Genomic DNA, 27,873 nt, shown 5'->3' with positions numbered 1-27,873 from the left:
TGCGTCCACGTTTCTTGCCACGCATGCTGATGCCAAAGCAGGAGCCATGGCAGCCTCATTGGAATCCCATGCTCTGCGCAAAAGCGCCTCCGCCCTTCTGTCCATTTGGTCTTTTAGGTTCCCCGAGTCCTCAAAAGACAAGTCAGATTTTTTAGAAACCTGCGACAGGGCTGCGTCCAACTTAGGGGTTTTAAAGAATTTCTGCTCTTCTTCCTCCCCAAAAGGAAACCTTCTCTTCCAAGTTTTGAGTCTAAGAACCTTTCTTTCCGGGTCTTTCCACTCTCTCAAAATCACCTCCTTTAGAGCCTGATGAACTGGGAACACCCTGGACTGAGGCTTTCCCAAACCCCTGTACATCTTGTCCCGGGCCGACGCCTGAACCAGAGGTTCTGGGATATCCTCAGAGGCATAGATCGCCCTAAGAACTGCCCCATGTCTTCCACGGGAAAGAGGTGGCTACTAGCCCTAGGACTGTCACTATCCTGGCTGTCAGCGTCTGTGTCTACACCTTCCTCTAATGAGTCCTCCTCTGACTCCTCTGGGTCCTGAAACTCCTCAACTCCCGAAGTGACAGAGGAAGGGGGTCCTTGCGAGGTTTTCTGACCCCTGTCTGAAAAACCTCCCTGAGAGGAAGTGCCTTCTCTAGAGGACAGGATTTCTCTATCCTCCGCTTTAGGTGCTATAGCAGTCTTAATAGACTGGAGGGTAGAAAGCATCTCCGACTGTACCGCAAGGAAGTCCCTCATAACCTGTGAGGTTTCTTTACTAGACAGTTTTTGTATGCACCTATAGCAAAAAGGTTTCCCATGGTCCTGTGGGAGCTTATCATTACAATTCCCACATCTTTTTGACCTGGGAGGGGGGGGATTTTTGCCCTTCATCTTGTGAGCCCCTTGAGCAGAGCTGCCAGGATCTAGGGAGACAAAAAAGACAAAGTCCAAACTTTAACCAGTTTACTAAGACTTTCTGTGTCTCTCTCTCTCTCTCACTCCCCCCCCCTATGGTGTAGGTAAGACCCCTCTTACTTCACCACAAAAAAACGGAAGAGGACTCACCACCACTGGCCTCTTCCTGGGCTAAGGTTGCAGCTGTTACCTCCTCTCCATCTATATCTGCTGCTTTGTGAGGTTTTCCGACCTCAAGAGAGGAGTATCGTGAGGCCTCCTGCTTTTCCTTGGAGCGCTGAGTGTCTACTCCTATACACCGATGATCGGCGCCATTTTGTTGGAGAGCCACTGTCTGAGGGAGGATTTTGGCCTCTAGTGTCTGAATCCACCATTTTGGCATAGACCGGAAGTCGGAAGTTACAGCGCCCGGAACCGGAAATGCCGCCATCTTACTCCACCCTGGGAAGCCTGCTCCAAACACAGGAGCTTCAGCATTCCCTATGAAGTCCAGGACCTCCACCAGCCCTACAAGGCACCAAGGTACCGCCTGGCTGGCGTCCTCTACCCCCTCTGTGGCCTAGACACCAGCCTGAGCTCCAGTTCCTTCATCACCTCCGTACCTGACTGGGTGGAAGGAAAAAGCATGAGGTATGTGCTCACAGGAGTTCCGGGCTACCCCTCTGTACCCGGGAGACTCCTTGCCGGGGAAGACTCTCTCCCCCGGCCATTGGGGGGACCCCCTGAGAAGGACAGGGCCATGGCTGGACCCGCCACCCTCCCCGGCTTTGGCGTCCAGCCCTCAGGGGGGGGACCATCCGCTCCTAGCTTCAGGTCTGAGAAAAAACAACAAACGTTTCGCTGCCGGGAAACACAATCAAGAACTGAGGTGCAGGGGGAAGGGAGGGGCCTTTTAACCTTGTATGTTGATTGTGTTTCCTGTCAGGTGGACCAGTCATCTCTCAGGTTATGCCGTCCTGGAAGATGACTAGAGAAAAATGTCTGTGAAGCATAGCAGTATGGAGATAGAGGCCATCTGTAAGAGAATGGATCTTAGCGGTTTTATAGTGCTCAGACTTTGTGCAGTGCAGGGATTTGGGAAGGAGCCCAACAGGCACAGCATCCATGGAGGATGGGGGGCACAACTGAAATCCACTATACACAGTGCCTGAACTTGTTTACTGTTCAGTAGAGCTGCACGATTCTGGATAAAATGAGAATGACATGTTTGCTTAGAATAAATATCACGATTCTCAGCGTAACATCATATTTCACATTATACAAACAAATTGGGTTAACTTTACTGTTTAGTTTTTTTAAATTCATAAAAAGTATAATTTTTCCCCAAAAAATTGCTTTTGAAAGACCACTGCGCAAATACAGTGTGACAAAATATTGCAACGATCTCCATTTTATTCTCTGGGGCAGGGGTCTCAAACTGGCGGCCCTCCACCTGTTGTGAAACTACAAGTCCCATCATTCTTCTGCCTGTGAGAGTCATGCTTGTAACTGTCAGCCTTGCAATGCCTCATGGGACTTGTAGTTTTGCAACAGCTGGAGGGCCGCCAGTTTGAGATATATATATTAGCAGAGACCCTAGAGCAGGCATCCTCATACTACGGCCCTCCAGCTGTTGCAGAACTACACATCCCATGAGGCATTGTAAAACTCTGACATTCACAGACATGACTAGGCATGATGGGAATTGTAGTTCCTGAACACCTGGAGGGCCGCAGTTTGAAGACCCCTGCCCTAGAGGATAAAATGGAGATGTGGAGATCGAGAGAGATATAGATATCTAGAGAGATAATATGTTTGGGGGTTCTAAGTAATTTTCTAGCAAAAAAATACTGATTTTAACATGTAAGCAACACGTGTCAAAAAAGGTTTAGTCTTTAAAAGCAGAGTTCCGCCCAGTAGAACTGACACTCATTTGTCTCCTTCCCCCCTCCGGTGCCACAGTTGGGGGGGGCAGCGGATACCAGGTATCCAGTCCCCACTTCCGGAAGTCTGGGCCACGGCAAATTATGTCAACGGCTCGGCTCCCTCCTCCACCGGGCCAGTATGAGAGCGCAGCAGGGACCTAGCATGAAGCCATAATGCTGCACTGCCGGGTTCCTTTACTGGCAACGGCAGCACCCACAGATTATGGAAACATCAGCTGCGGTGCCGAAATCGCTGTACTCCAGGATAGGCAAGTGTCCTATTATTAAAAGTCAGCAGCTGCAGTATGTGTAGCTGCTGGCTTTTAATTTTTGTAGGGGTGAGTGGACCTCCTCTTTAAGTAGTTAAAAAGCAACTGCAGTCTGCTCATATCATTTGTAAAAAAAAAAAACATCTTTGCCACTCTGAAGCTTCCCTCCAACCACTTTGCATATTATTTTATATATACTGTGATTCTGTACTTGCCAAATATATACTGCAGAAATCTCCCTCCACTGAGTCTGGCTGCATCTATTTTAACTGGGCATCTGAAGCTGCTGCCTGTTCACTTCCTGGGATTTACACAAGACACACAGAAGCACACCTCCAGCTCTGCAGCTCCCTTCCTGGCAAACTCTCATGAGAGTGAGAAGAGAGCTGTGCATGATGTCATAAGCCTAGGCTTTTTACTAGACAAGAAACAGGAAGTGGGCTATATAAGGTATTTACTGGCAGAAAAAAAAATTTTTACTATCCAAAGTTAAAACAAAGGCAGAGGATTTAATAGATGGAAAGATGAAAAAAATTACTGAAGTTCCACTTTAAACTGACCTCATTTTCAGACCGAAGTTCATTCCTTTGATCTAAAAGAACTGAGAGATGCATAGTTTCTCTTTATCACTGTTGACAAACAATTGCTGGCTTTTTTCTTCTTTTGACAGCTCTGCACTTTTTAACATGAATCGGGGAAATGCTGTATAAAGATCACGATTTTTAATGATTAATCGCGCAGCTCTACTGTTCGTGTGTGTGTCCCTTTAAAGGTAGGCATGGCCACATCTCCCAGTGGAGGCGAGAGACAGAAAGAAGGGGCGGATTGCTGAAGAACAATCCCTTATAAACAGCAAATGGACCGTTACTGGGACCTACATGACAGATGAAGTGCCCTGGCTGGAAAAACAAAAGGAGGGAGGAAAGAAAACCCCTGTTAGACTTACTGGTAACGGTATTTCCATGAATCTTCCAGGATAGCTACTAGAGAGATGATTGGCTCCGCCCTCTACAGGAAACACAAATCAGACATATTTTAAAAGGCCCCTCCCTTTCTACTGAAGATCAAGTAAACCTTCACCAAAAGTGCACTTGGCAGAGGAAAAACAGAAACTCGCATAAAAACACCACCACCAGGTAAACAAAGGCGACAAGTGAATACAGAGTAGGGTGGGAATATAGACGCTGTCCTGGAAGATTCATGGAAATACCGTTACCGGTAAGTCTAACAGGGGTCTTCCCCCGCTCATATTCCAGGACAGCTACTTGAGAGGATAAGCAAGATTCTATACCTTAGGGAGGGACAACACCCTAAAGCACTTTCCTACCAAAGGAGAGGTCCTGGCTGAAGAGCATCTGGACTCTATAATGTTTGACAAACGCATGAGAGGACCACCAGACAGCAGCTTTAGTAATTTCTTCCCATGATGCTTCTGTTCTTTCTGCCCATGATGTGGCCATGGATCTCGTTGAATGAGTTCTAATTCACGAAGGAGGGGTGCAACCTGATGCTTTGTACGCTTCACAAATAGGTTCCTTAATCAATCTGGTAATGGAACTCCTAGACACTTTGGTCCCCTTCTTGGGGGCCATTGAACAACACTTCAGCATCTCTTCCTACCAAACACCTGCCAGATTGAATCACCGCCGTATGGTGAGCGTGTCCACCCCCTCTGGTAAGCGTACCTAATACTTTCAGCTTCCCACCTGCATGTTGGTATATGTCACAGGAAGAAGTCTGCTTTGCCACATCCCTTGGGTTGAAAAGGCATCACTTTCACAATGTTTTATTTTTTTGGGACTATACTTATTGCTCTTATTGAGGAATATTCTCCTATCACGGAGAGTTTTTTGCTGTTTTTTTTTTTTCACAGTTTATTGTAAATAATATATCTTGTTCATGTACACATTGGCAGCATTGCTATAGGATTCACAATCTAATTTTTCTCATTGGATTTACAAGTTGTCACTAGTTCCACATTCATCCCTGTGGGATGTTGTGGATTCTTACATCTGTTCCTAAAGACTTCGTCTCTCTTTCCAGTGAGAAGAAAGCCGGCTGTTTTTTGTTGAGTGGAAGCAAAAAGATCCACTGTGGGAAGACCTCACTTCAGCACGATCTCCTGGAACGTGCCTTGATGTAGTTCCCTACTGCTGATTACTGATGTTCACCCTGTTCAGATAGTCCGCCAGGACATTCTCTGTCCCACTGATGTGCACCGCCCTGATTGAAGCGACATTGTCCTCCGCCTAGGACAGAAGCTGCTGGGATAACACTAGAAGAGTATCTGAGCAAGTTCCCCCTTGCTTGTTTAGGTGCACCACGGTCGTGGCATTGTCCGAGAAAATCAACAGGTCTTTTAAATAGACCCTCTCCTCCAGAGCCATTATAACCTTCCTCAAATTTCAGAGAACTGTTAGCGGTGAGGAGCGGCATGCCTCCTCCGGCAACCAGGCTCCCTGGGCCTGCCAGTCCTCTGAGTGAGCACCCCAGCCCCACAGACTGGCATCTGTGGTAATTTTTATCAGGGCATGTTGCACCCAGTCCTTCCCTCCCTGCAGATGTTCCCACCAGGACAGATAGAGAAAATCCTCTCGTGGAAGCTGAACAAGTTGGTCCAAAGAGCTTTTTCTGCAATCCCAATGGCGCAGAAGAAACGCCTGAAGGGGCCTGGAGTGCAATTGGGCCCAAGGCGACCCTGGGATGGCCGCAGTCATCAAACCCAATAACTGCATGATCTGGCGAAGGGAGGCCTGCAGGAGCAGCTTTAAGCTCCGCATGGAGAGAAGAATCTTTAAAACCTTTTCTTCTAGAAGAAAAATCTTTTGGGCAACAGTGTCTATTAGATAACCCAAAAAAGGTATTTTCTGGGAGGGCACTAAGCAAGACTTTTGCTGGTTGATCTTCCATCCCAATTTCTGAAAGGTCCATAAAATGAACTGTAGATCCTGAACAAGGATCTCTGTCTCGGGCAAAGACCAGAAAATCGTCTAAATATGGGACGATCGACACCCTCTGTATCCGAAAATAGGCCAGGACTTCGGCCATGATTTTCGTGAAAATTCTGTGTGCTGCTGAGAGACCAAAAGGAACTGCCAATGACTTGGACCGTTCTTCATGAGAACTGCTAATTTGAGGAACTTTTCATGACTCCGGCAGATTGGTACATGAAGATAAGCATCCCGAAGATCCATGGTTACCATGGCAACAACAGATTCCTTACAGAATAAATGTTTTCGATCCGGAAACGTCTGTAAACTATGAATTTGTTCAGGACGAAACCTGCCGGAAGCCTTCCTGACCAGAAAGACGCAAGAATAAAATCCCTGGAATTTTTGAACTTCCGGAACGGGAGAAACAACTCCCTCTGTTTTCCACATAGTAATCAGATTCACCATGGCCTGTCGTCTCTCGGCAGATGGGTAAGAAAAAATCTCTGGGGAGGGGGGCTTTTGAATTCCAACCTGTAACTTTTGAATTCCAACCCTTTCTAACATTTGGAGGATAAAGGGATTGTTGGAAATCTCTGCCCATTCCTTGATGAAATGGGACAATCTTCCCCCTACCCCCACTCTGGCGTCACTGGGGATTTATGGAAGGGTCTGATGGAGCAGAGTGCCCCCCCCCCCCCCTTTTTGTTTGTCTTTGTTAAAAGACCACTACTTCTTTGCCTGTTGCCTATTGGATTTAAAATTAACCTTGTTTTGGAAGCCACGAAAGGGCCTCTTATTCTAGGGCTTATTCCTTTGAGAAGATGGAAACCGCTTACTCTTCTCGGAGGAATGAGCTAGGACTTCCTCTAAGGAAGAACCTGAATAAGAGCTTGCCCTAAAAGGGTATGTCGCAAAGTTTATACTTGGAGGTAAGATCTCCCTCCCATTTTTTAGCCAGATGGCCCGTCTAGTTGAATTAATGAGGGCTGATGTCCTGGCCACAGACCTCACTGAATCCGCTGCCGCATCAGCCAAAAATGCAACTGATTTGGCAATAAGGGGGAGAGATTCCCTGAACTCCTCTATGGGAGTGTTGGAGGAGAGAAGGTCATCCAGACGTTGAACCCACACATCCAAATTCCTAGCAACACAAGAGGACGCTATAGCTGGCCCTAAAGAAAAGCCAGAGGCATCCCAGGCCTTACGTAGTAAAGAGTCAGCCTTCCTATTCATCTGATCCTTAAGGACTCCAGAATCCTCAAATGAGGGATCCGACTTTTTAGATACTTGTGACATAGGAGCATCTAACCTAGGACATTTGAAAAACACCTCCTCAAAATCGGACTGAAAGGGAAACCTTCTCTTATGTCCTCTAGAGTGGAACAACCTACTTTTAGGCTCTTTCCATTCAGAAAGGATCATGTCCTTGAGTGAGTGATGTACTGGAAAAGACCTAGGTTTACGTCCCTGTAGGCCTCTGTGCATCTTATCCTGAACAGACTGGGCTTGCTGAGGCATCTCGATCTATTCAGAAGTATATATTGCCTTTAATAGTTTGTCAATATCTTCAACTGGGAAAAGATACCTAGTTGAGCTACCAGTATCTTCAACCTGTGACGCAGATTCCTCATCAGATGCAGATACTGCATTCTCACCCTCTTCCAGGTCAGAAACATCTTGTGAACTAATGGTCTCTGATACTAAGAGACGAAGAGATCTAGCAGAGACTGAAGGTTCCTGAACCACAGTAGCAGATTTTGAAGTGGAAGGACCTAACCCTGCTAATCTGTCATTAAAAGGTTTGAAAAGAAGCAACTACTTCTATCATAGAAGCCATCAATTCCTTAAAGCGGGGGTCCACCTATCTATCGTTTTTTTTTTTTTTTGAGTTCATTCACAAACTTTTCTTCTCAGCATTACATACTCACATATTGTGTGTAATATGTCCGCCTGTGTCAGATTTTGTCGGAAAGAATAACTTATATTATTCACTGCAGGCGGTTTCCATCTTCATTGTGGGCATTTGAAGCCCACAAGCATTTATTTCCTGGATGTGGTGAATGCTGTGCTCCCAGCATTCACCGCTCATTCCCGCACATGCTCAGTGGCATCTTGGGAAGCCTGAGACTAGCTCCCAGGAGTCTGGGAGAGGCTAGAAACACGCCTACTCCCACGGGAGGAGAACCAGGAAGTGCAAAGAATAGAAAAATAAAAGGTAATTACGGCGATTTAAATTTTTTTTAAACCACATGTCAGCATCTAGGCAAGGAAGAGAATACATACAGATATTGTTCTAAATTTGGGTGGAACCCCGCTTTAACCGAGGAAACAGAACCAGAACCTGACCCCGAAGGAATACAATCCTCACAAAAATGTTTTTTTTATAACCCTCAGGAAGTCTAGCTCTACCGTTCCCACATTTTTTCTTTACAGGTTTATCAACCTTGGGGGCAGGATTGGACCCAGATGCAGCCGCTGGTTCAGCTTGAGCGGGTGCTCCATCCACAGGTATGTCCTCTGACTACATAGAGAGGATACTAAACTGGCTAGTGAGATAGACTGTTGACCGCCGCGGTGCTGCTAAACTAGTCTGCCCTGCGTCTGTCAGACTGTTTCCCAAAGCAGCGAATGCCATGCATTGCAACCACGCTGAGCCGATTTAAGACATAAGCATCCGGAAATGCGGCGTGTCACTTGCAGTTCCGGCAGAGTGAGTCACCGGAAGTGCATCACCGGAAGTGCGACAGATGCCATCTTGGTACACTCAATGCAGGGAAAACCATGAGGATGCTTACATCTCCACAAATCCAGGCAAACGCCAGATATGTGCAATGGAAGTTGCCGCTAAGACCACAAAAGGCAAGCAATCTATTCCAAACACAGTGTGCCCTTTTTATCCTACTAAAGTAGAGAAATACCACCGACATGATCACAACCCGTCTGGGTATTACAAAAAGGGGGGTCCACCAACCACAGTTACCAGACCTGAAAAAAAATAACAAACGTTACGCTGTGTACTCCTGGAGGGTCTGGAAACACAAAACAACTGAGGGTCAGAGGGGCCTTTTAAATTATGTCTGATTTGTGTTTCCTGTAGAGGGCGGAGCCAATCATCTCTCAAGTAGCTGTCCTGGAAGATGAGGGGGGAAATAACAGCCAATTCATGATTATAGTAATATTTGTTAATTATCCACTTGAACGTACCGCCTAATGTACATATACATTGTGGCTTTTAAGTGGTATACTGGGATGATGGCTGCAGTTACAGGTCATCCTACCGGCTAATTGGCTGCTGGATTGCTTTTACAGCCCCCACCCCCTCCGGTGCCTCTTCAGGTTGCACGTCCCATCGGAGAACCTTGAACTGAAGCCAACGCTTCCGCCAAATTACCACAGAGCTTTTTGAGCTTTGGAAGGTCCCTGATGAGCTCTGTTGTATACAAAACTGGAAGAAACAAGCATTTTTGTCACTTCCTGTTTCCCTGGATGTAAACAGTGTCATTTTTAAAATGGGAAAGCATTTGATCACACCCATCTTGCTGTGATCAAATGCTTTTAAAGGGATATTAAAGTCTTGTTTTTTTTAGTTTAAAAATAACAAACATGTAATACTTACCTGCTCTGTGCAGTGGTTTTGCACAGAGCAGCCCGGATCCTCCTCTTCGAGTCCCTCTTCGGCTCTCCTGCTAAGTTCCCCCACAGCAAGAAGCTTGCTATGGGGGCACCCAAGCTGAGCCGCTGCTCTGTGTGTCCATTCAGACACAAAGCTGTGGCCTTACTGACTTTGTTTGACAGCAGTGGGCGCCAACTGGGCCTGTTGCTGTGTCTCAGCCATTCAGTAGAGAGAGTCCTGGACAGCGAGGTTCTCGTGCAACATCGCTGGATTGAGATGGAGCTCAGGTAAGTATTAGGGTGGCTGCTGCACACAGAATGCTTTTTATCTTAAAGTGGATGTAAACCCGATTCATGAAATTTGACCTGGGCACATATCTGTAGTGTTTACCTATCTCTCTCCAAAGCCCTGAGTTCTGTGTCTTTCTGCTGCTTTGTTCCTCAGTTATCAGCATGAGAACTTCTGACAAACTCTCCGACACGGGAGATAAAAGCAGCTGAAAACTTGTGTTGGATAGGTTGATAGATATAATAGAAATAGATTAGCAGAGAGCAGGTCTATTCACAGCACAGCTCTGCAAGTTTCTTTTATTCTCTGCCGATGTGGAGGGGGGTGTGTGCCCCTTTCCTCCAATCAGCTGTCGCACAGTGTATGCCCAAACTCCCCTCCCAGTGCTGAAAGAGGAAGTAAAAATTGTTTATAAAACTTTTTATAGAATACAAAAAGCTGAACACAGATATACATGTAAAACTTATCTAGGGAGATTTGTTTAATATTTGTGTATCACCAGAGGCTGTTCACTGCATTTGGTATATGTGAGGGTTTACATCCACTTTAGACCCCTTTCACACTGTGCTGCCACCGGCGTCAGCGGTAAAGCGGCGCTATCTTTTGATTTAAATGGGGAGCAGCGGTGAGTTCTCCGCTTCAAAGAAGCTGCTGGCAGGACTTTTTCTGACGCCCTGCCAGCACACCGCTCCAGTGTGAAAGCCTGAGGGCTTTCACACTGGAGTGGAGCAGTTGTTTTAGGGCGGTTTGCAGGCGCTATTTTTAATACTAGCTGGCGAAAAGGGGTTAAATCCACCCACAAAACACCATCAGAGCGGCATTTTGCCGGTGGTATCGCAGCGCTGCCCCATTGATTTCAATGGGGAGCAGCGGTGAGTTCACCGCTCCAAAGAAGCTGCTGGCAGGACTTTTCCTGATGCCCTGCCAGCGCACCGCTCCAGTATGAAAGCCCTCAGGCTTTCACACTGGAGTGAATGGAGCAGCTGTTTTAGGGCGGTTTGCAGGCGTTATTTTTAACGCTATAGCGCCTGCAAAAACTCCAGTGTGAAAAGGAGTCTTAATGCATTTTATGCATTAGATAAGAAAATCATTCTGCCTTTAGAACCAGTTTAAGGGTAGAGGAGACATCTGGGGTCTATTAAACCCCAGGTCTCTCCGTAAAGAGTACCTGTCACAAGGGATGTTTACATTCCTTGTGACAGCAATAAAAGTGATAAAAAAAACATAAACCGGCCCCTGGGCCCGTGTCCCAACCGCTACAACACCAACCGACAATGCTGGGACTGCTGGCAAAGGGATGTACACAACACCTGTACAGTCCCATGTTGGCATGCATGTAATCACCCTGAGTGAATGAGCCTAACATGCCAATATGCTGTACTGGTACATAATTGCTAAAAAAAAAAAAAAAAAAGAGCAGGGGTTTAATTCGTCTTCATTACTTACCTTTCTCGTGCATTGTCTGCAGAACTACCCTCTTGAAGAGCCTCGTTTGCTGTGGCTACCTGAAAAATGTTGTTTCCCCCTGCAGGATGCTGTGGTTTCTCCCGCTAACCCCTGTGTTCCATTGCAGTGTGGGGGTAGGCGGGAGAAACCACAGCATGCAGCAGTGGATGTGTTATCACAATGGGAAGTGTCAGACAACAATGGTGACCAGGACTTTTTAAGTGAGGGCTAGTTCATCAGACCAGCCACAGGAAAAGTGGGCAGTGAGATGCTTGCTGCGTGTGTATTATAACATATATATCTATGTATGATGTCATAGATTTCCATGAATGGTATATAGAGAGAGCTGGGGGCAGTCTATGGACTCATCACCTATACCAGGAGAAGGCGTTGATGATCTTCCAGAAGTGCTCCTTCTCCAGCCTCTCCTCCTCCTCCGGACTCTGCCTCCTCTTAGTGTACACACTGATCTCCAGCTCCTCGTCCTCCTGCACATCCCCCGGCCGCCTCTCTGCACGGAGCTCCGGGCTCTCCTCACTCCCCTCCCGCTCTTCGTCTCTTCTCCTCCGCCGGCCCCGGCTGCATGCTATCATATCTCCCCCCTCGGTGATTAGAGAACCGCGGGCTGGACCAACTTCAACTCATTCACCGGACAATACATACAACATTGCAGCACGTTGTATGGTATCCGTTCTACAGGGCTCCGGATGTGACGTCAATTCTGAGCAACCCTCCAAAACCCATGGGGTGACATCTTGAGTCCTGGCAATGCCCTTCTCTAGATGCTTACAACGGTCTTAGGTCCTAGCTGCCCCTTTCCTCCTCAGTTGTGTACATACATGCCTGGACAGGAAGTGACAGAAGATCTCTCTGTCTAAGTTTACACTTACAATTAGGGGAAATGAAAAGCAGGCAGTTATACCACAATTTTACTGTCCGTCCTTAGGGCCCATTCACACTAAAGCAGTGAGTGTCATTTTTCTGCACCACTAGGCCCGGCATATAGAAAATTATTGTTCCCACTTCAATGCTGCCTGAGGTGCAGTGCAGTGTACTGCAATAAAATGCATAATATTGCACCGCGCTGCACCACATAACTAAGGTTGCCACCTCATCCCTTTAAACCCGAACACACATAAATTAACAGTGGCGGCCGGTGGGAATTTTTTTTTTGGGGGGAGGGGTGGCAAACAGTATGCCCCCCCCCCCCCGGTCTATCACCGGCAGCTTCCCCTACTTGGTGGCGGGGGCGGCGGCCTCCCGTTCTGCTCTCTACAGGTCAGCACGGCAGTGGTGGTTTCCGTTTTCCTCCCTCCTCCTCGGCAGTCAATCGGGAGTCTTCTCTTTTAGGCCAATCAAATCGGAAAACGGGTCTCACACGCGCTTCTGATTGGCCAGGTTGACAATAAGTCTTTCAATAGCGAATATTCATTTGCTGTTGTAACACACCTGGGTGGGATCGGAGCGCAATCTCTGCGACCCGAGCCCACACGATTTTGAAGCCTATTAGACTCTCTGGCTCTAATCAGGTGCTTCAAGAAAAAAACCTGGCCGCTGTAATTCATGCACCTGGTGCCCCGAAAGGGGCCAGACACACGAATAGGGGGTGGCATGGAGAGAGGGGGCGGCGCTCGGGCGCCCCCAAATGGACGGGCCGCCACTGTAAATTACCCAGGTTCAGAGGTTAATTTAATGCAGATAAGGCACCAAGTGAGTCTGCTCACATAATTTGTAATAAAAACATCTTTGCCATTCTGAAGCTTCCCTTCAACCACTTTATTATTTTATATATACTGTGATTCTGTACTTGCCAAATATGCTGTAGAAATCTCCCTCCACTAAGTCTGGCTGCAACTATTTTAACTGTGGTCAGCTGAAGCTGCTGCCTGTTCACTTCCTGGATTTACACAGAGGCACACCTCCAGCTCTGCAGCTCTCATTGGCCCTGTTACGGCTCATCCCCTTCCCTTCCTGGCAAGCTCTCACAAGAGTTATAGAGAGAGTTGTGCATGATGTCATAGCCTGGGCTAATGATGTGACAAGAAACAGGAAGTGGGCTGTATAAGGGATTTACTGGCAGAAAAAAAATGTTTTATTATCCAAAGTTAAAACAACAAGGGCAGAAGATTTAATAGATGGAAAGTTGAAAAAATGACTGAAGTTCCACTTTAATCAGCCACAGAACCTGTGCAATTTATACGTGTTCGGTTTTAAAAGGGATGAGGTGGCAACCCTACACATAATGCACCACTGTTCTGTGTGGTAACATGAATGAAGTGTCACTTTGTGCACTGCAAATAAAGTTCCTGAAAAAAAAAGAACACTGTGTGATGCGGTATAACACGCATCACACTGCCCCCTGCCGCACAACACTGCAGCCCAAAACAGACTGCTGCTCATACACTGAACCGCATTGGTTTAGTGTACAGGCAAGTATGAATGGGCCCTTCAAGGGTAAGTTCACTTAAAAATAAATAAATACACATTTTTTGCAGGTAAAAAAATGTGCATTTATTATTTTTTGTTGCAGCAGCCTGTAAAGCATTGCACCAGCGATCAGTAGATCACTAGTGCCGTGCAGGTCTCCTGCAGATCTGTCAGTATCAGCTTGCTTGTACCTCTTGTGAGGAAGCCGATACATTCTGATAGGAAGAATGAATTAACTCCCACAGCGCCATGGTAGTTCATTGAAAACTACAAGTCGAAAGTTGCAAAGGCTGACAGACCTTGTAGTTTTCTATTTACAGAGTGCTGTGAATGAGCAACTCGGTCGGGTGGGCGTAGCCCCGCATGGCTGTGTCTTTTTTTAATTGTGGCAGGAGACATGGGGAGAAGATTCCTGGTCTGCTGTCGCAGCAGGGATCAGGGGGACTTGGGGGCTGGTGCAATCATAATATGTTACACCTCGAATATGGGTTGTAACATGTTATCAAAGGTGAACTTATCCTTTAACATAGTTGCCAACATTTCAAAAAAGTTTCCAAGGACATCTTTTTTTGCTGTGTGTTCAGAAAGCCATTGTAGGCAGAGAATGTACTTTAGTTAGGGGTGGGGCATTCATTCTAAAATGGGCGTGATTCTACAAGAAGCAAATTGTTAACATCTTTCCCCCGCTGCCGCCTCCTCCTGGACCTTTTAAGAAGTTCAGAATGTCAGGAGGCAGAGGCAGAGGCAGGCATTCCGATCATGTGATCGCTATGATTGGCAGTGATCGAAAAGCTCCCGATCGTAAGTATGACTAGGGTTGCCACCTGTCCGGGATTCACCTGGACAGTTCGGGTTTGGAATCATGCGTCTGGGTTTCAGACTGCCTGGAACCCAGACACATTATTCAGACTGGACTATGGCTCCCCAGCAGGGTTGCTGGCTGCAGTTGTCTAAGCTGAGAGTGTATGTTACACTCTCTTTCATGCTGCCCAAAGCCAACACTAACAACCCCCCCCCCCCAACACACACAGAGATGGGAGAGGAGAGAGGGCTCGATCTGCACCTTTTCCTCTCAGCCCTACCCCTCTGTGTCTGCCCACACTCCTTAGAAAAGGAAAGTGTGGGCTGGAAATTTGAAGTCCAGCAGCCTCAGATACATCTGGCTGAGAGGTGCTGACTGCCAGGGGGTGAGTGAGCTCACCATCCATCCCTGTCTGTGACTGAAGTCTCCCCATTTCTCTCTCCTGCCTCCGAGTGAGTACACCAAGGTACATTAGGGTTTTCAGAGCATCCCTTACATCAGAGTTCCACTTTACACCAGAGGCCGCAGTGTTCCCCCTTCAATCAGAGTCCTCTCCGTACATCAGAGTTCTCAGTGTTCCCCCTAAATCGGGGGTTCCCAGAGCATCCCTTATGTTAGAGTCCCCATAATTCTCCCTTACATCAAAGTCTGCAGAGTCCCCCCTTACAGTGAAAGGAAACTCTGCATGTAAAAGGGGAACTCTGTGGACTCTGATGTAAAGGCAGACTATTGTTATTAACTTCATATGATTAGAAATGTTATTTAATAGCAAAATATATGTATAGTTTATACTACAAAAAAAATTGCTGTGCACCGCTAAAGTGTTCGGGTTTGACTTGAAGAAAAGGTGGCAACCCTAAGTATGACGGATGTGTGCAGAGAGCACGCACTCAGCACCGCAATATGTTTACATAGGGCTTCATATATGTATACAGCTGGCGGGAAGAGGTTAGCCTATTCATTTCTTTGTTACAGGCATAGTCAGTATATTTTCACAGTGCTTTGCATACAGTAAAATGATCCACCTTAGAGGTTCTTCCTGAGCCAATACAGAGTGCTGGAAACTGCCAGAGGAAAGTAGAGGGGGGAGATTTCATTCTGGGTTGTAGATTTAGCTCAATGATAGGCTGCTGCAGTCCCCTCTGCCCTGGACATAGCCAAAGTGGGACAGTTTAGTAAAAAGCACAACTGTCTCTGCAAATCTGGGACAGTTGGCAAGTATGCCCTAAAAAGGAACTAAAGTGCAGAATACTTACCTCCCTGAGGTGCCGTGTTGACATCAGCATCTTCTACCCAACCTCTTCCAGATGTCAGGCTGTGGTTGTCTTCATTGGTTGGAGTGGGATGATGTCGTTCCCTCTTGCCTTGCAAATCCGAGACAGCTGGCAAGTATGCCTTAGGCTCCATTCACACTAGCGCGTTTTTTGATGCATTTTGCATTTTGCAGAAATGCACGGGAATTTTTTAACATGGGTTCCTATGGAACATGTTCACATCAATGCCTTTTTGTTTCTCTGCATTTTTGGAAAGGGTCAGGGACTTTTTTTCATGCAAAATGCAGCGTTTTGCATGTAATAGAATTCAATGGACAAGCATCAAAAACGCAAGTGCACCGTTTTTGCAGCATTTTTGATGCGTTTTTGGTGCATTTTTGATGCGTTTTTGCCGTTTTTTTTTTTTTTTTAAATTTTTTTTAAGACTGTAAAAAAAAACTGTAAAAAAAAAAAAAAAAAACCGCAAATCGCGGCAAAAACGCCGCAAAAACGCTGATCAAAAACGTGGCAAGCATGAAAAAAAAAACTCCAAAAACGCTCAAAAGCAACATGCATAGGTGTGAATCGAGCCTAAAAAAGGAACTAAAGTCCAGAATACTTACCTTCCTGAGGTGCTGTGCAGTCATCAGCATCTTCTATCCAACCTCTTCCAGATCTGAGGCGGTGGCTGTCTTCATTGACTCATGCAGGATCTGTGCCAGAATGTAAACTTAGCTACATATGAACAGCTCAGTGTACCTTCTAACATAGCTCCCAACTGTCCCTGATTTTGAGGGACTGTCCCTGATTTGGAGCAATGTCCCTCTGTCCTTCTTTCCCCCTCATTTAGGACTGATCCATATAGTTGTATAAAAAAATGCACTTTTTATCTTTCAAAACGTGTTTCCCAGTGCTAAACCTTCCATCCAATTTCTACATAGCTGCATTTGTACATTTTAAAAGCCAATATAAAGGAATAGTAGTGGTAAAAAAAAGTCCTTGTGAATTTAATTAACCTTTTTTTTGTTAATTCTCCTTTAAGGGGGTGTGGCAGGGGGTGTGTCCTATGCCTACATACATTTGTTGGTAGGTGCCCCTCATTCCCATCTCAAAATGTTGGAAGGTATGCCTTTTAAGGAAAACTACGAGGAAGTAGGCAAGTTTATTTTATTGCATTGCATTGCATGTCACGTCTGCAAAAAAAAAAAAAAAAGGACCGCGGCTTCGGCTTGAAGGGGTTACACCGGGGTGATGCCTGCAGCAGGTATCGTTATTTAGAGCAGGCGGTCAGCTCTTTAAGGATAACAACCAATGCGGCTAAAAGCTGCTCGGCTGGTATCCTAAAGGAGTGGGAGAGGACGTCCCCCCTCCCACCACCTTCCCGGGCCTCCCGTCCCCCCGTGAGACCCGATCCACGGTCCGGCACTTCCGCCAGCTAGGTTGGGACTCCGGAAACGGCTTCGTTCCAGTCTCCTATGTAAAAAGACAGAAGCGACATCACAATGTCATTTCCGGGTTACTCGGCTGCCAATGGCGCCGATTTTTTTAAAAAGTGACTGTATTCAGAATCGCCGTTTTTGGCAATCTGAATATTTTGAAATGCAAAGGAGGAATTTTGGGTCTTTTAGGCTATGTTTCCCCTATTGCTTCCCCAAAGTCGCGCGATTTACACTGTGACTTTGCTATGCGATTTGTGTTGCGATGTCATGCGACCGGTGAAAGCCATGTGAAAACAAGTCGCACCGAAGTAGGAACAAAGTAGTGCAAGAACCTTTTTTGGAGTGGCTGCAGGGGCCATTGAAATACATGGGTTTTGACTTGTCATGCGACTTGACATGTGTCAAGTCGCACAACAACTCGCAGTAGTGGAAACAGAGCCTTAGACCCCAGATCCCTCCATAAAGAGTACCTGTCACCACCTATTACTGTCACATGGGATGTTTACAATAAAAGTGATCAGAATTTTTTTTTTTTAAAGTGACAATGTAAAAATAAAAAAATAAAATTTAAAGCGCCCCTGTCCCTGCGAGCTTGCGCAGCAAAGAAACCATAGATAGATATTCTGCAAAAGGTACAGAGATTGGACTGCTGAGGACCGGGGTAAAGTAATTTTCTCTGATGAATCCCCTTTCTGGTTGTTTGGGGCAACTGGAAAAAAACATGTCCGGAGAAGAAAAGATGAGTGCTACCATAAGTCCTGTGTCATGCCAACAATAATGCATCCTGAGACCATTCATGTGTGGGGTTGCTTCTCAGTCAAGGTAGTGGGCTCACTCACAATTTTGCCTAAGAACACAGCCATGAATAAAGAATTGTGCAAATACATCCTTCGAGAGAAATTTCTCCCAACCATCCAAGAACAGTTTGGTGATGAACAATGCCTTTTCAGCATGGTGGAGCACCTTGACATAAGACAAAAGTGATAACTAAGTGGCTTGGGGAACAAAACATCGAAATTTTGGGTCCATGGCCAGGAAACTCCCCAGACCTTAATCCTATTGAGAACTTGTGGTCAATCCTCAAGAGGCGGGTGACCAAAAAAAAAAAAAAACCCCACAAATTCTAACAAACTCTAATCATTGATTATGCAAGAAAGGGCTGCCACCAGTCAGGATGTGGCCCAGAAGTTGATTGACAGCATGCCAGGGCGAATTGCAGAGGTCTTGAAAAAGAAGGGTCAACACTGCAAATATTGATTCTTTGTATAAACTTAATGTAATTGTCAATAAAAGCCTTTGACACTTATCAAATGCTTGTAATTATACTTCAGTATACCATAATTACATCTGACAAAAAGATCTAAAAATACTGAAGCAGCAGACTTTGTGAAAATGAATATTTGTGTCATTCTCAAAACTTTTGGCCACAGCTGTAGGAGCTGAAGCAATCACTTCCTGGGCTTCTGATTGTTCTACGGACCACTCCATAGGCTCCTGCTGTAGATGCAAAATTAAAAACACTTCTGTGCTGTGTTTACATCTGAAGGGATGTGACATCAGATCACAGCTACAGCCATCTATTGCTGGCTGATAGCAGAACTGATCTGCTGCTGCACAGCTGCATTGGGGGGGATTCTGGATCTGTTCTTCACTGACAAAATCCAGACCCCTTATGAAGAAAAACAAAAAGATAAGATAGCAATCATAAGACTGTTAAAACTGTTTTCTAGAAAAGATAGTAAACTTAAAATCATAGGGACAAAAACTGCAAAACTGGATTGGGGAATGTAGATGGTGCACACAGGAGAATTCTGACCTGCCTCCACATGACAAATGTTGGTGCATGCAACAAATCTGAGGGGCGCACTGAGACCAGAGTGTCCATAGAGTTACTCCATCCTCAGTCCAGCTGCGCTTCCACTCTGCTGAGGATTTTGTAAGCTGGGTAGGCAGAGCCTGATAGGCACTCACAGACACTAGTTTCCCATCTGATACGCTCTTCCCTTGTGATTATAGCAGCAGTGGGTGGATTCATAGCCAATAGAGAGACTGCTTTTCGCTTTAGAATGCCTGTTGTCAATCACACGAGTGTGCGCATTTTCAAAGCATGACATGTTAGGTATCTATTTACTCAGCGTAACATCATCTTTCACATTATAGGCTTAGGCATGAAAGGGTTAAAATAGAGAATAGTTCTGCTTTAAACTGCAAAGGCAGCCAGACAGGGTTGTATTTTTGCCACGGTCTTGATGCTTTGCTTAAAGAACAAGGTGTTGAGTTGACATAACACTTCCCAGGCACCTGTCACTCTCTGAAAAGCAATCCACCGCTCATCGTCTCTTCAGAGGGCAATGCTAATTGTAAACAGGCCCTATAAGGAACACAAAAAAAACTCTTTGCTAGAGTAGGGAATGAATACAACTTATGACAATATTTTTATTGCTGATGGAGAACTAGTGTCAGCTTTTATTTCAAGCTTTGTCCACTGTCAGCATCATTGGTTGCTAGGGGGAAATCTGCTCTGAACCAGACAGCGTACTCAACAATCAATGACAGGTGAAGAGGGGAGAGGATAGTGGCAGCAAATATGTTGTCTGCTATACAGCATACAGAGACAGACACTCTGCCTGTCTCTATATGCCAACTTATGGCGGCCTTTATCAAAACTGGAGCAGTTAAAACCTGGAGCTGTTTATGGAAACCAATCAGCTTCTATCCTTTGCTTGTTCAGTTAAGCTTTAAAATGAAAGATAGATAGAAAGATATTGTTATGAACAGCTGCTCCACTTTTCTGGCTGCCCCAATTTTGATAAATTGTATGCATTAAAGTAAAAAAATGCCCTACTAACTGTCCTACCTCCCTCTTTTGCAAAACTCTTAGCTGGCTCCATGTTACCGCTCCAGCACTGTCTCTGGCTCTTGCACCTCTCTCCTTACTTTCCGCTTTCACAGAAAGCGAGGGCAGTGAAGCTATAGGTTCCTGGTGCTGTTATTCAAACTTCTGTCAGGAGGGAGCAGTTGAGTGGCTTACCGGTGCCGTCTGTGTCTACAGATGCACACAGCCAGGCTCGAGACCCAACAAGAGCATGCATGCATGGGCATCTCCTTCACATCTAGTTTGCTACAGGAAGAACCCAAAGGAAAGTGTGGACAGTGCCAACAGGGACTGCCAGAAGAAGAGTTAAGCAACCTTTCTGTGCAATATTCTTGTACAGAGCAGGTAAGTATATCCTTATTTTTTATTATTATTATTTATTTAATTTTTAGACATACGTTTAGTTTAGAGTTTACTACCTCCAGTTTTATTATCTACAAACTGGAGATAATTCTTTTTTAATTTGGTGCAGTAGTAACGCCACTGTTAAAGTGGTGCTACTAAAAAACTACCTGAATCTACCAGTGTGTCAGTAAAACTACAGAGACAGTAGGTATTTTTGAATCTTTTGCAGAGCATTTTAAAGGGCCATATTGCCAGAAAAGTGTTGTTAGGACTTTATTGAATTCCTTCAAACAGTGCCAGGACAAGGTCATCCAGCACCCAGGGCAAACATGCCAAATTATGTCCCCCCCCCCCGGTCTTAATGCGCAGTTACTCATTTGTTAAAATCACTGCTGCTGTCTCTACTCCTGTCAGCCTGGCAATAGAAGGTGCTCCCAGTAAACCACAGCACCCAGGGCAGCTTTCCCTCCTGCCTACCCCTTGTCCAAGCCCTACCTTCCAATATAACTTATGGGGTGCACTTTTACTTTTTCAGCCACCCTTCCCCAGCACTTTGAGCATATCATACACTTGCTACAATATTGCTGTCAGCAGATTCTCACTGTGCACTCTGTATGGCATTGTACCATCCCTTGGCTGAAGTCTTCAGAAGCCCTCTAATTTGTACTGGTGTATGCATGCTGCATTCTTTGTTTTAACACAAAGCCGATCTATCAGCTATTTGTGGACTATATACAGACATGGCAACATACTGGGCAATAAGGCCTATACAGATGCCTTAGCGGCAATATACAGATATTGTGGCATATGTAGAAAGCCAAGTATGAATGTACAAAAAATTGTGGCCTATGCAGAAAGCCCAGAAACTGTTCTTTTAAAACACATTAATTAATTTATATTCATGGAATAATAAGCAACATTGTTTACATGCAGTTTGTCTGCAGTCTGCATTGTAAACACAGACCAGGACTGACAATCTGGATGTTGCATATACTTTTTTTGGTTCAATGTTTTTACTGAATCAGGAACCATAAATTATTATTTCTACACTGGACTTCTAGTAGTGGCTCCAGTGTATAGAACACGTCTCCAGACCATGTCTGATAATAGAAAAGAAATCAGGGATCCCTCTGCATTTTGCCTTTTGTGACGATTGCTTGTCTGAAATCACAACATGGGAAGGGAGCGGAGAGAGTGAGCAGGGCGTAGCTAAATTTATACAGTGGCTGTTTGCTTCTAGCATTTTGTGATTTTTAGAGATAACAAGTACATTTTGTATCAGTTCACTATAGAAAATAGCACTACAGGTTTTCTTTATCATTGCACTTCGTGTTTTTTTTTCTTGTGCATGGGCAGTTCAATGTAAGATCTCAGCATAACTTGGTGCCAGGATGATTTGAAATGGTTGTAAACCCTCACATATACCCAGTGAAATGACTGGCCTCAGATGATACACAGAGATGAAACAAATCCTCCTACATAAGTTGTTCTTGTCTATCTGCAATCTTCTCATCTGTTCAAAAGGCCAGAATTTATAAAGTTTGTCTGACTGTTAAGAAAAAAGGGGTGGGGAGCTGAAGTTACACTCTGCAGAGCTCAGTAAGGAAAGCTCTGAGAGTTGATTGGAGGGGAAGGGACACACCCCAGTCACACAGCACACAGAAACACAGCCAAGACTGTCAATCAGCTAGAGGTCCCTCCCCGTTACCTTTTTTTCTCTTGGTGTCGGGAAAATTTGTTAGAAGTGATTCATGCAGATAGCAGAGGAACGAGGACACAGAAATGGCACTTAGTGCTCTAGATTGAGACAAGTACATGCTATAGAGGGAATAGGCTTTGTTCATCTTTCATGTCTGAGGTTTTTCAACTACTTCACCGTTACAAGACCTTCCAGCGATGCAACATCCACAAGCTCCCTTGCTGGTGTCTTCACCCAATCTTTTTACGGGTTCAGCATCTTTGGCCATCTAGATTATCTGGCACAGGAATACATAATGGGGTTGATTTACTAAAACTGGAGAGTGCAAAATCTGGCCAATCGGCTTATAACTTGAGCTTGTTTAACCACTTGCTGACTGCGCTATAACCAAATGACGGCTACAGCTTTCTGTAGGGTGGAGTAAAGAGCCAATTACAGATGCTCTATACCACATGATAATCTGTGTCCAGTCACAGCTGATCATCACGATGTAAATACACTTGCCGGTTATTGGCATTTCTTTCCTTATGCTGTCACAGCCTAAGGAGAGGAGAGAGCTGGTAACTGGTTAGTGTGAAAGGGGACATCTGCACTGATCATCTGGGCACTGATCATCAATGTCCTGATCATCAGTGCAGCCCCAACAGTGTTGCCTATCAGTGCCCATCAGTGCTGCCTATTAGTGCTCATCAGTGTAGACTTATCAGTGCCTCCTCATTAACGCCCACCAGTGCCACCTCATCAGAGCCCATCAGTGCACATCAGTGCCGCCTCGCCTCATCAGTGCCGCCTCATAAGTGCCCATCAGTGCAGCCTATCAGTGCCCATCACTGCTGCCTATTAGTGCCCAGCAGGGCAGCCTCATCAGTGCACATCATCGAAGGAGAAAAATTACCTGTTTGCAAAATTTTATAATAGAAACACATTTTTTTTTTTTTGGTCTTTTTTCGTTTGTTTAGAAAAAAATAAAAACACCCAGTGGTGATTAAATAGCACCAAAAGAAAATTAAATTTGTGTGAAAAAAATAATAAAAGTGTCATATGGGTACAGTGCTGCATGACCGTGCAATTGTTATTCAAAGTGCGATAGCGCTGGACGCTGAAAATTGGCCTGGGCAGGATGGGGATAAAAGTGCCCAGTAGGCAAGTGGTTAATTAAACTTTGACAATAAAAAAACCCGGAAGCTAAATATCATTGTTATGGCAGCAGATAACTGCCATAACCCCTGTATTTTTTAGAAACGACGGACAGTCCTCTTTCAGATAAAAGTGGTCTCTCCAGCAGATTCACTGCGAGATCACTTTTATCGGGAGTGGGAGAGGCACCCCCCCCTCCCGTCGGTAGCGACAGAGACGATCGGGTCCTTTCCCCTGTGAGGCTGGAAGTCGAGTGAGGGAAAGATGGCCCCCACTCTGCTCCATACCACTGGATGACGGAAGCAACGTCAAACGTCACTTTCGCCCAATGGTCTTAAAGGGTACTTTTTTTTTTTATTGAAAAAAAAAACAACTTTTTTCTTTATTGCATTTAAGTGTAAATGTCAGTTCTGGGGTCTTTTTGACCCCAGATCTCACATTAAAGAGGTCCTGTCATGTTTTTTGTACATTCCTTATAATAGGAATAAAAGTGACCCAACGTTTTTTTTTTAATGGACAGTGTAAAAATAACAAATAAAAAGTAAAATAAATAAAAAAAAATAAAAATAAAATTGAAAGCGCCCTGTCCCACCGAGCTCGTGTGCAGAAGCAAATGCATATGTAAGTCATGCCCGAAAACGGTGTTAAAACCACACATGTGAGGTATCGCAGAGATCGTTAGCGAGAGCAAGAATTCTAGCATTAGGTCTCCTCTGTAACTCAAAACTGGTAATCTGTAGAAATTTTGCCAATGGAGATTTAGTGCCAAAGTTTGTCGCCATTCCACTTTACTGTTATCTTATTTTTTAATTCAAAAAAGTGTATTTTTTCCAAAACAAATTGCGCTTGTTAGACCGCTGCGCAAATATGGTGCAACATAAAGTATTGCAATGACCGCCATTTTATTCTCCAGGGTGTCTGAAAAAAAATATATAATGTTTGGGGGGTCTAAGTAATTTTCTAGCAAAAAAAAAAAGATTTTAACTTGTAAACAACAGATCTCAAAAAGAGGCTCGGGCCTTAAGTGGGTAATGTACATTCCAAATACATTTTCAAACAGGAAGGTAAGAAGCATCTGTTCGAAAAGCTGTAGCTCCCTCTGTAAAGAGTTTTCTGGAGGAGCCGGACATCACTTCCAGGGGGTGTGGCTTAGGCATGGTGGAGTGAGGAGGTCCCGGATTAGAGCTCGGTGATACCGCTGTGCATTCCCAGTAGACCGTCGATAATACAAGCTCTATAGCCCATGCCGAGGCGGGGAAAGACTACAGGAGCACCCTATACTCCTATCTCATCAGATAGCAGAGGGTAAGAAGAAATGTCGGGTGGTCCGCTGCTTCTAATATGGCGCCACTACGGGAACCACAGTCTGAGATGTCTCAGCAAACCCACACAGCCAGGAGCACACTGTTGAACCAGACATCCGACAGCTTATTCAAGCCCCCACCCAACCAAAGAGGACATACAGAAACTGCTGGGCACTCTGACTGGTACTCTACGTGAAGAGATAGAAGAGGTTCGCATTAAAACAGTTGCAGTGGACCACAAACTGCTCTACTTAGAAACAAAGCAATCTGCGTCTGATGTGCGCATATACGATACTTGGGAACAAATATCCCAAACAAACAGCGTAGGGTGTTTGAATTTAATTTTGCCCCACTGGCACGACAGTTGAAACTTGATTTTCAATGTTGGGAAAGGGAGGTTATTACATGGTTTGGTAGGACCAATATCATAAAGTGTAAAATGTGATGCCAAGACTTTTAAACTTACTACAGACTTTTCTCATTAAAATTCCTCCAGGTTTCCTGAGAGACCTTCGTTCAAGATTCTTGAGGTTTATCTGGGCCGGAAAACCAGCGAGAGTGCGTAGGCCGATTTTGTCGCTCCCTAAGGAAAGTGGAGGGATTGGGTTTCCCGACCCAGTTAAATATCATGAAGCTGCGCATTTGGCAAGGGTGACTGATTGGTGTGTGCATCAAAATAAGAAGCCTTGGGTCCACATGGAGTAGGCGACGATTGCTTTACCTTTGGAAGGTCTCCAATGGCTTACAGAAGCGGTTATCCCACGAACGGTGAAGGTGCATCCAACTGTGGGAGCCACCGTACGGATTACGAAAAAGATTTTTGAAACTACCACTATTTCGCCATATCCGAGCCCCTTAACTTTAATTCTGGGCCTAAAAGACACTTACTTTGTAGCCTCACTACAGCAGGGCTTTAGTAGGCTTTTACATTTTTCATTAGGTAATTGACTGATGATGATCAGAGAGGTGGAGCACAGCTACATTTTCTGGATTTTCTTCAACGGGCACACAGACGTGCACCTTCTGTGTTTGAACAACTATGCTTAAGGGGAGAACCATTGAGACACTCGCTGTCACATTTTTATGCCTTTTATTGATTAGGCTGGAAGCACCACAAGAACTTGCTTTCCTACAATTGTGGGAAAGGGATCTGGGGGTTACATTCTCTCAGGCTCAGAAGGACAGGATCTTACTGTTCGCACATAAAGCATCATTGGCGAATAGGTATCGAGAGGGAGGGTATAAAATCCTTACTAGATGGTACAGAACACCGTCTGTACTCCATCGGATGTTCCCACAGGTTTCAAATGTTTGTTGGCGATGTCTTGAGTCTGAGGGCACCTTGTTACATATATTTTGGGAATGTCCAAAGCTGAAAGAGTTTTGGATAATGGTTACTGAATCGGTTAAAACAATAACAGGTTTATCCCTTGGGGTAAACCCGGCAGTTTTCTTACTACATGATACCTCTCTCTCTATTAAAAAATACAAAAACTTCTAAAACATCTCCTTACGGCAGCGAGGGCATGCATACCAGCGTTGTGGAAGAGTACCACCCCACCAACTGGATCACACTGGCTTACCAGGGTAACAGAAATCCAACAAATGGAAAACCTTACTATGATGCTGAAAGAGCAAAAGGAGAGATATTGGAAAGTCTGGACTGCTTATTTTATCTATAAGTACCAAAAAAAACAGATTTTATATCTTTTGCTTTTCTATTCTTTTGGTCTTAGCCAGGACACTACTTGGTTAAGGAAAATATAAAAGGAGAAATGGTGTGGTCTACAGGTAATCACGTTAAAATATTACACAATTTAATGATAATACAGTATAGTAGTATTTTTAATAGCAAATTTTGTTAGCCATGGGATTGGCAAGTTTCATGATAAATGTTATGTCATGATTGTGAGATGTTTTTTCTTGTTTTTTTTTTTTCTGTTTTTTGAGGAACTGTAACACTGTTTCTTTGAAAATAATGAATAAAAAAAAAAAAGAAGCATCTGTTCTGCAATTAAGAAAAAGTCCTGCTTGCAATCTATTGTTTTTATGGTAAAGTTTCACTTTAATTCCTGTGCAAATACACTGCAGTTACATTATCCTGGGGCAGCTAATCAGGGTGGCCAAAAGACACTGAACCCAGAAAAAAAGACCAGGTGAAGATGAAGACAGGGCAGAAGAATAAAAAGGTCCACCACCTCTATTTCATGGAGCGTTTTTCTTTATGGGAAATGATAGTACGGTGCCTGTCACTGGTGAAGCCACTTGTATTAAATGTGGCACTGGAGGGGGGGGGGAGGGGAGGAGGCATTGGAACTCCCCTTCAACCCTCGCAGCACCGGAAGTTCACTGCTGCAGGGACAGAGGATGGAAGATTTCAAGGAACAGACCAGCCATGAGCATGCTGAACACTCTTCATTCGTGTAAGTACTGTCCCTGCTGCTGTTTAAAAAAAAAAAAAAAATCAACAAATGTCAGCTTTAAATCTGGCTGTTTTGTCATTTACTTGCACCTTTTGGAGAAATGAGGGTGGCAGTGTGTGCAGTACAACTTCCCCTTCTCCCTACTTAATTTGGTGTCATAAGACCTCATTAACATTACACTTTGGACTTTAGTTCTGCTTTAGGTCTTTTGTTTGAAAGGAAAGACTGTCAAAACCTCAACAAAACAATTGTATTTTTTATAAACCAATATATGTCATTAGTTTCTGTCCAAATCAAAAACCACACAGTCCTGCACAAAAATATGCGTCTGAAAGCCCCCCTGCATCTATTTTAGCACAGAGTTGGAAGAATAGGTCAACATATGGAATTTTGATTTTTTTTATATATACATCTTTAAGTTAGAAAAATTCAGTTTCCTCATCCTTTACAATCTTATATTTAGATAATTTAGCATGTAAATGCATAAGAGTATGAAAATTAAAACCACCCCGTTTAGACTCCAATTTAAACTACAAACATTGCATTGGCCTGGCAGGGACTGGGTGTCCATGGCAAGAGGAGAGCAGATGAGATGTGTCCTGTAGTCACATGGGTCATAATTGGTTTGTGTATACCCTGTCACTTAAATTTGTAAATTTTATACTTAAATACTATTCTTTACCACTAGTGAAGCAACCCTCATACTTACTGTATGTGTATTAATATTATTATACCGTTTTTCTATAGTGCCAACATTTTGTGCAGCGCTTTACAATATGAGGGCAGACAGTACAAACTCCTTAATATTTAT

The 27,873-nt window shown here is 44.7% G+C and overlaps 2 protein-coding genes across 7 annotated transcripts in view; both read right to left on the bottom strand.

Annotated features, from left to right (window-relative positions):
- The window catches only part of CARNMT1 (carnosine N-methyltransferase 1), a 55,550-nt gene extending 43,475 nt beyond the window's left edge, over positions 1-12,075 (bottom strand). For 2 of the 3 annotated variants that reach the window (XM_073634220.1, XM_073634227.1), the window contains exon 1: positions 11,731-12,075. In XM_073634220.1, the coding sequence (XP_073490321.1) occupies positions 11,731-11,951 (221 nt within the window). In that variant the 5' untranslated portion in view covers positions 11,952-12,075. The remainder of the gene's footprint in view (positions 1-11,730) is intronic. The other variant, XM_073634237.1, reaches the window with a different exon arrangement.
- A 13,722-nt stretch (positions 12,076-25,797) lies between these two features.
- The window catches only part of NMRK1 (nicotinamide riboside kinase 1), a 56,581-nt gene continuing 54,505 nt past the window's right edge, over positions 25,798-27,873 (bottom strand). For 3 of the 4 annotated variants that reach the window (XM_073634166.1, XM_073634156.1, XM_073634137.1), the window contains one exon: positions 25,805-26,011. In XM_073634166.1, the coding sequence (XP_073490267.1) occupies positions 25,893-26,011 (119 nt within the window). In that variant the 3' untranslated portion in view covers positions 25,805-25,892. Of the gene's footprint in view, positions 26,012-27,873 lie in introns of all 4 variants that reach the window. The other variant, XM_073634146.1, reaches the window with a different exon arrangement.

This window comes from Aquarana catesbeiana, linkage group LG01 (assembly GCF_042186555.1).
Source record: "Aquarana catesbeiana isolate 2022-GZ linkage group LG01, ASM4218655v1, whole genome shotgun sequence".
Taxonomy (NCBI): domain Eukaryota; kingdom Metazoa; phylum Chordata; class Amphibia; order Anura; family Ranidae; genus Aquarana; species Aquarana catesbeiana.
The sequence above is the reverse complement of the archived record's forward strand: the minus strand, read 5'-3'. Positions and strand labels throughout refer to the sequence as shown.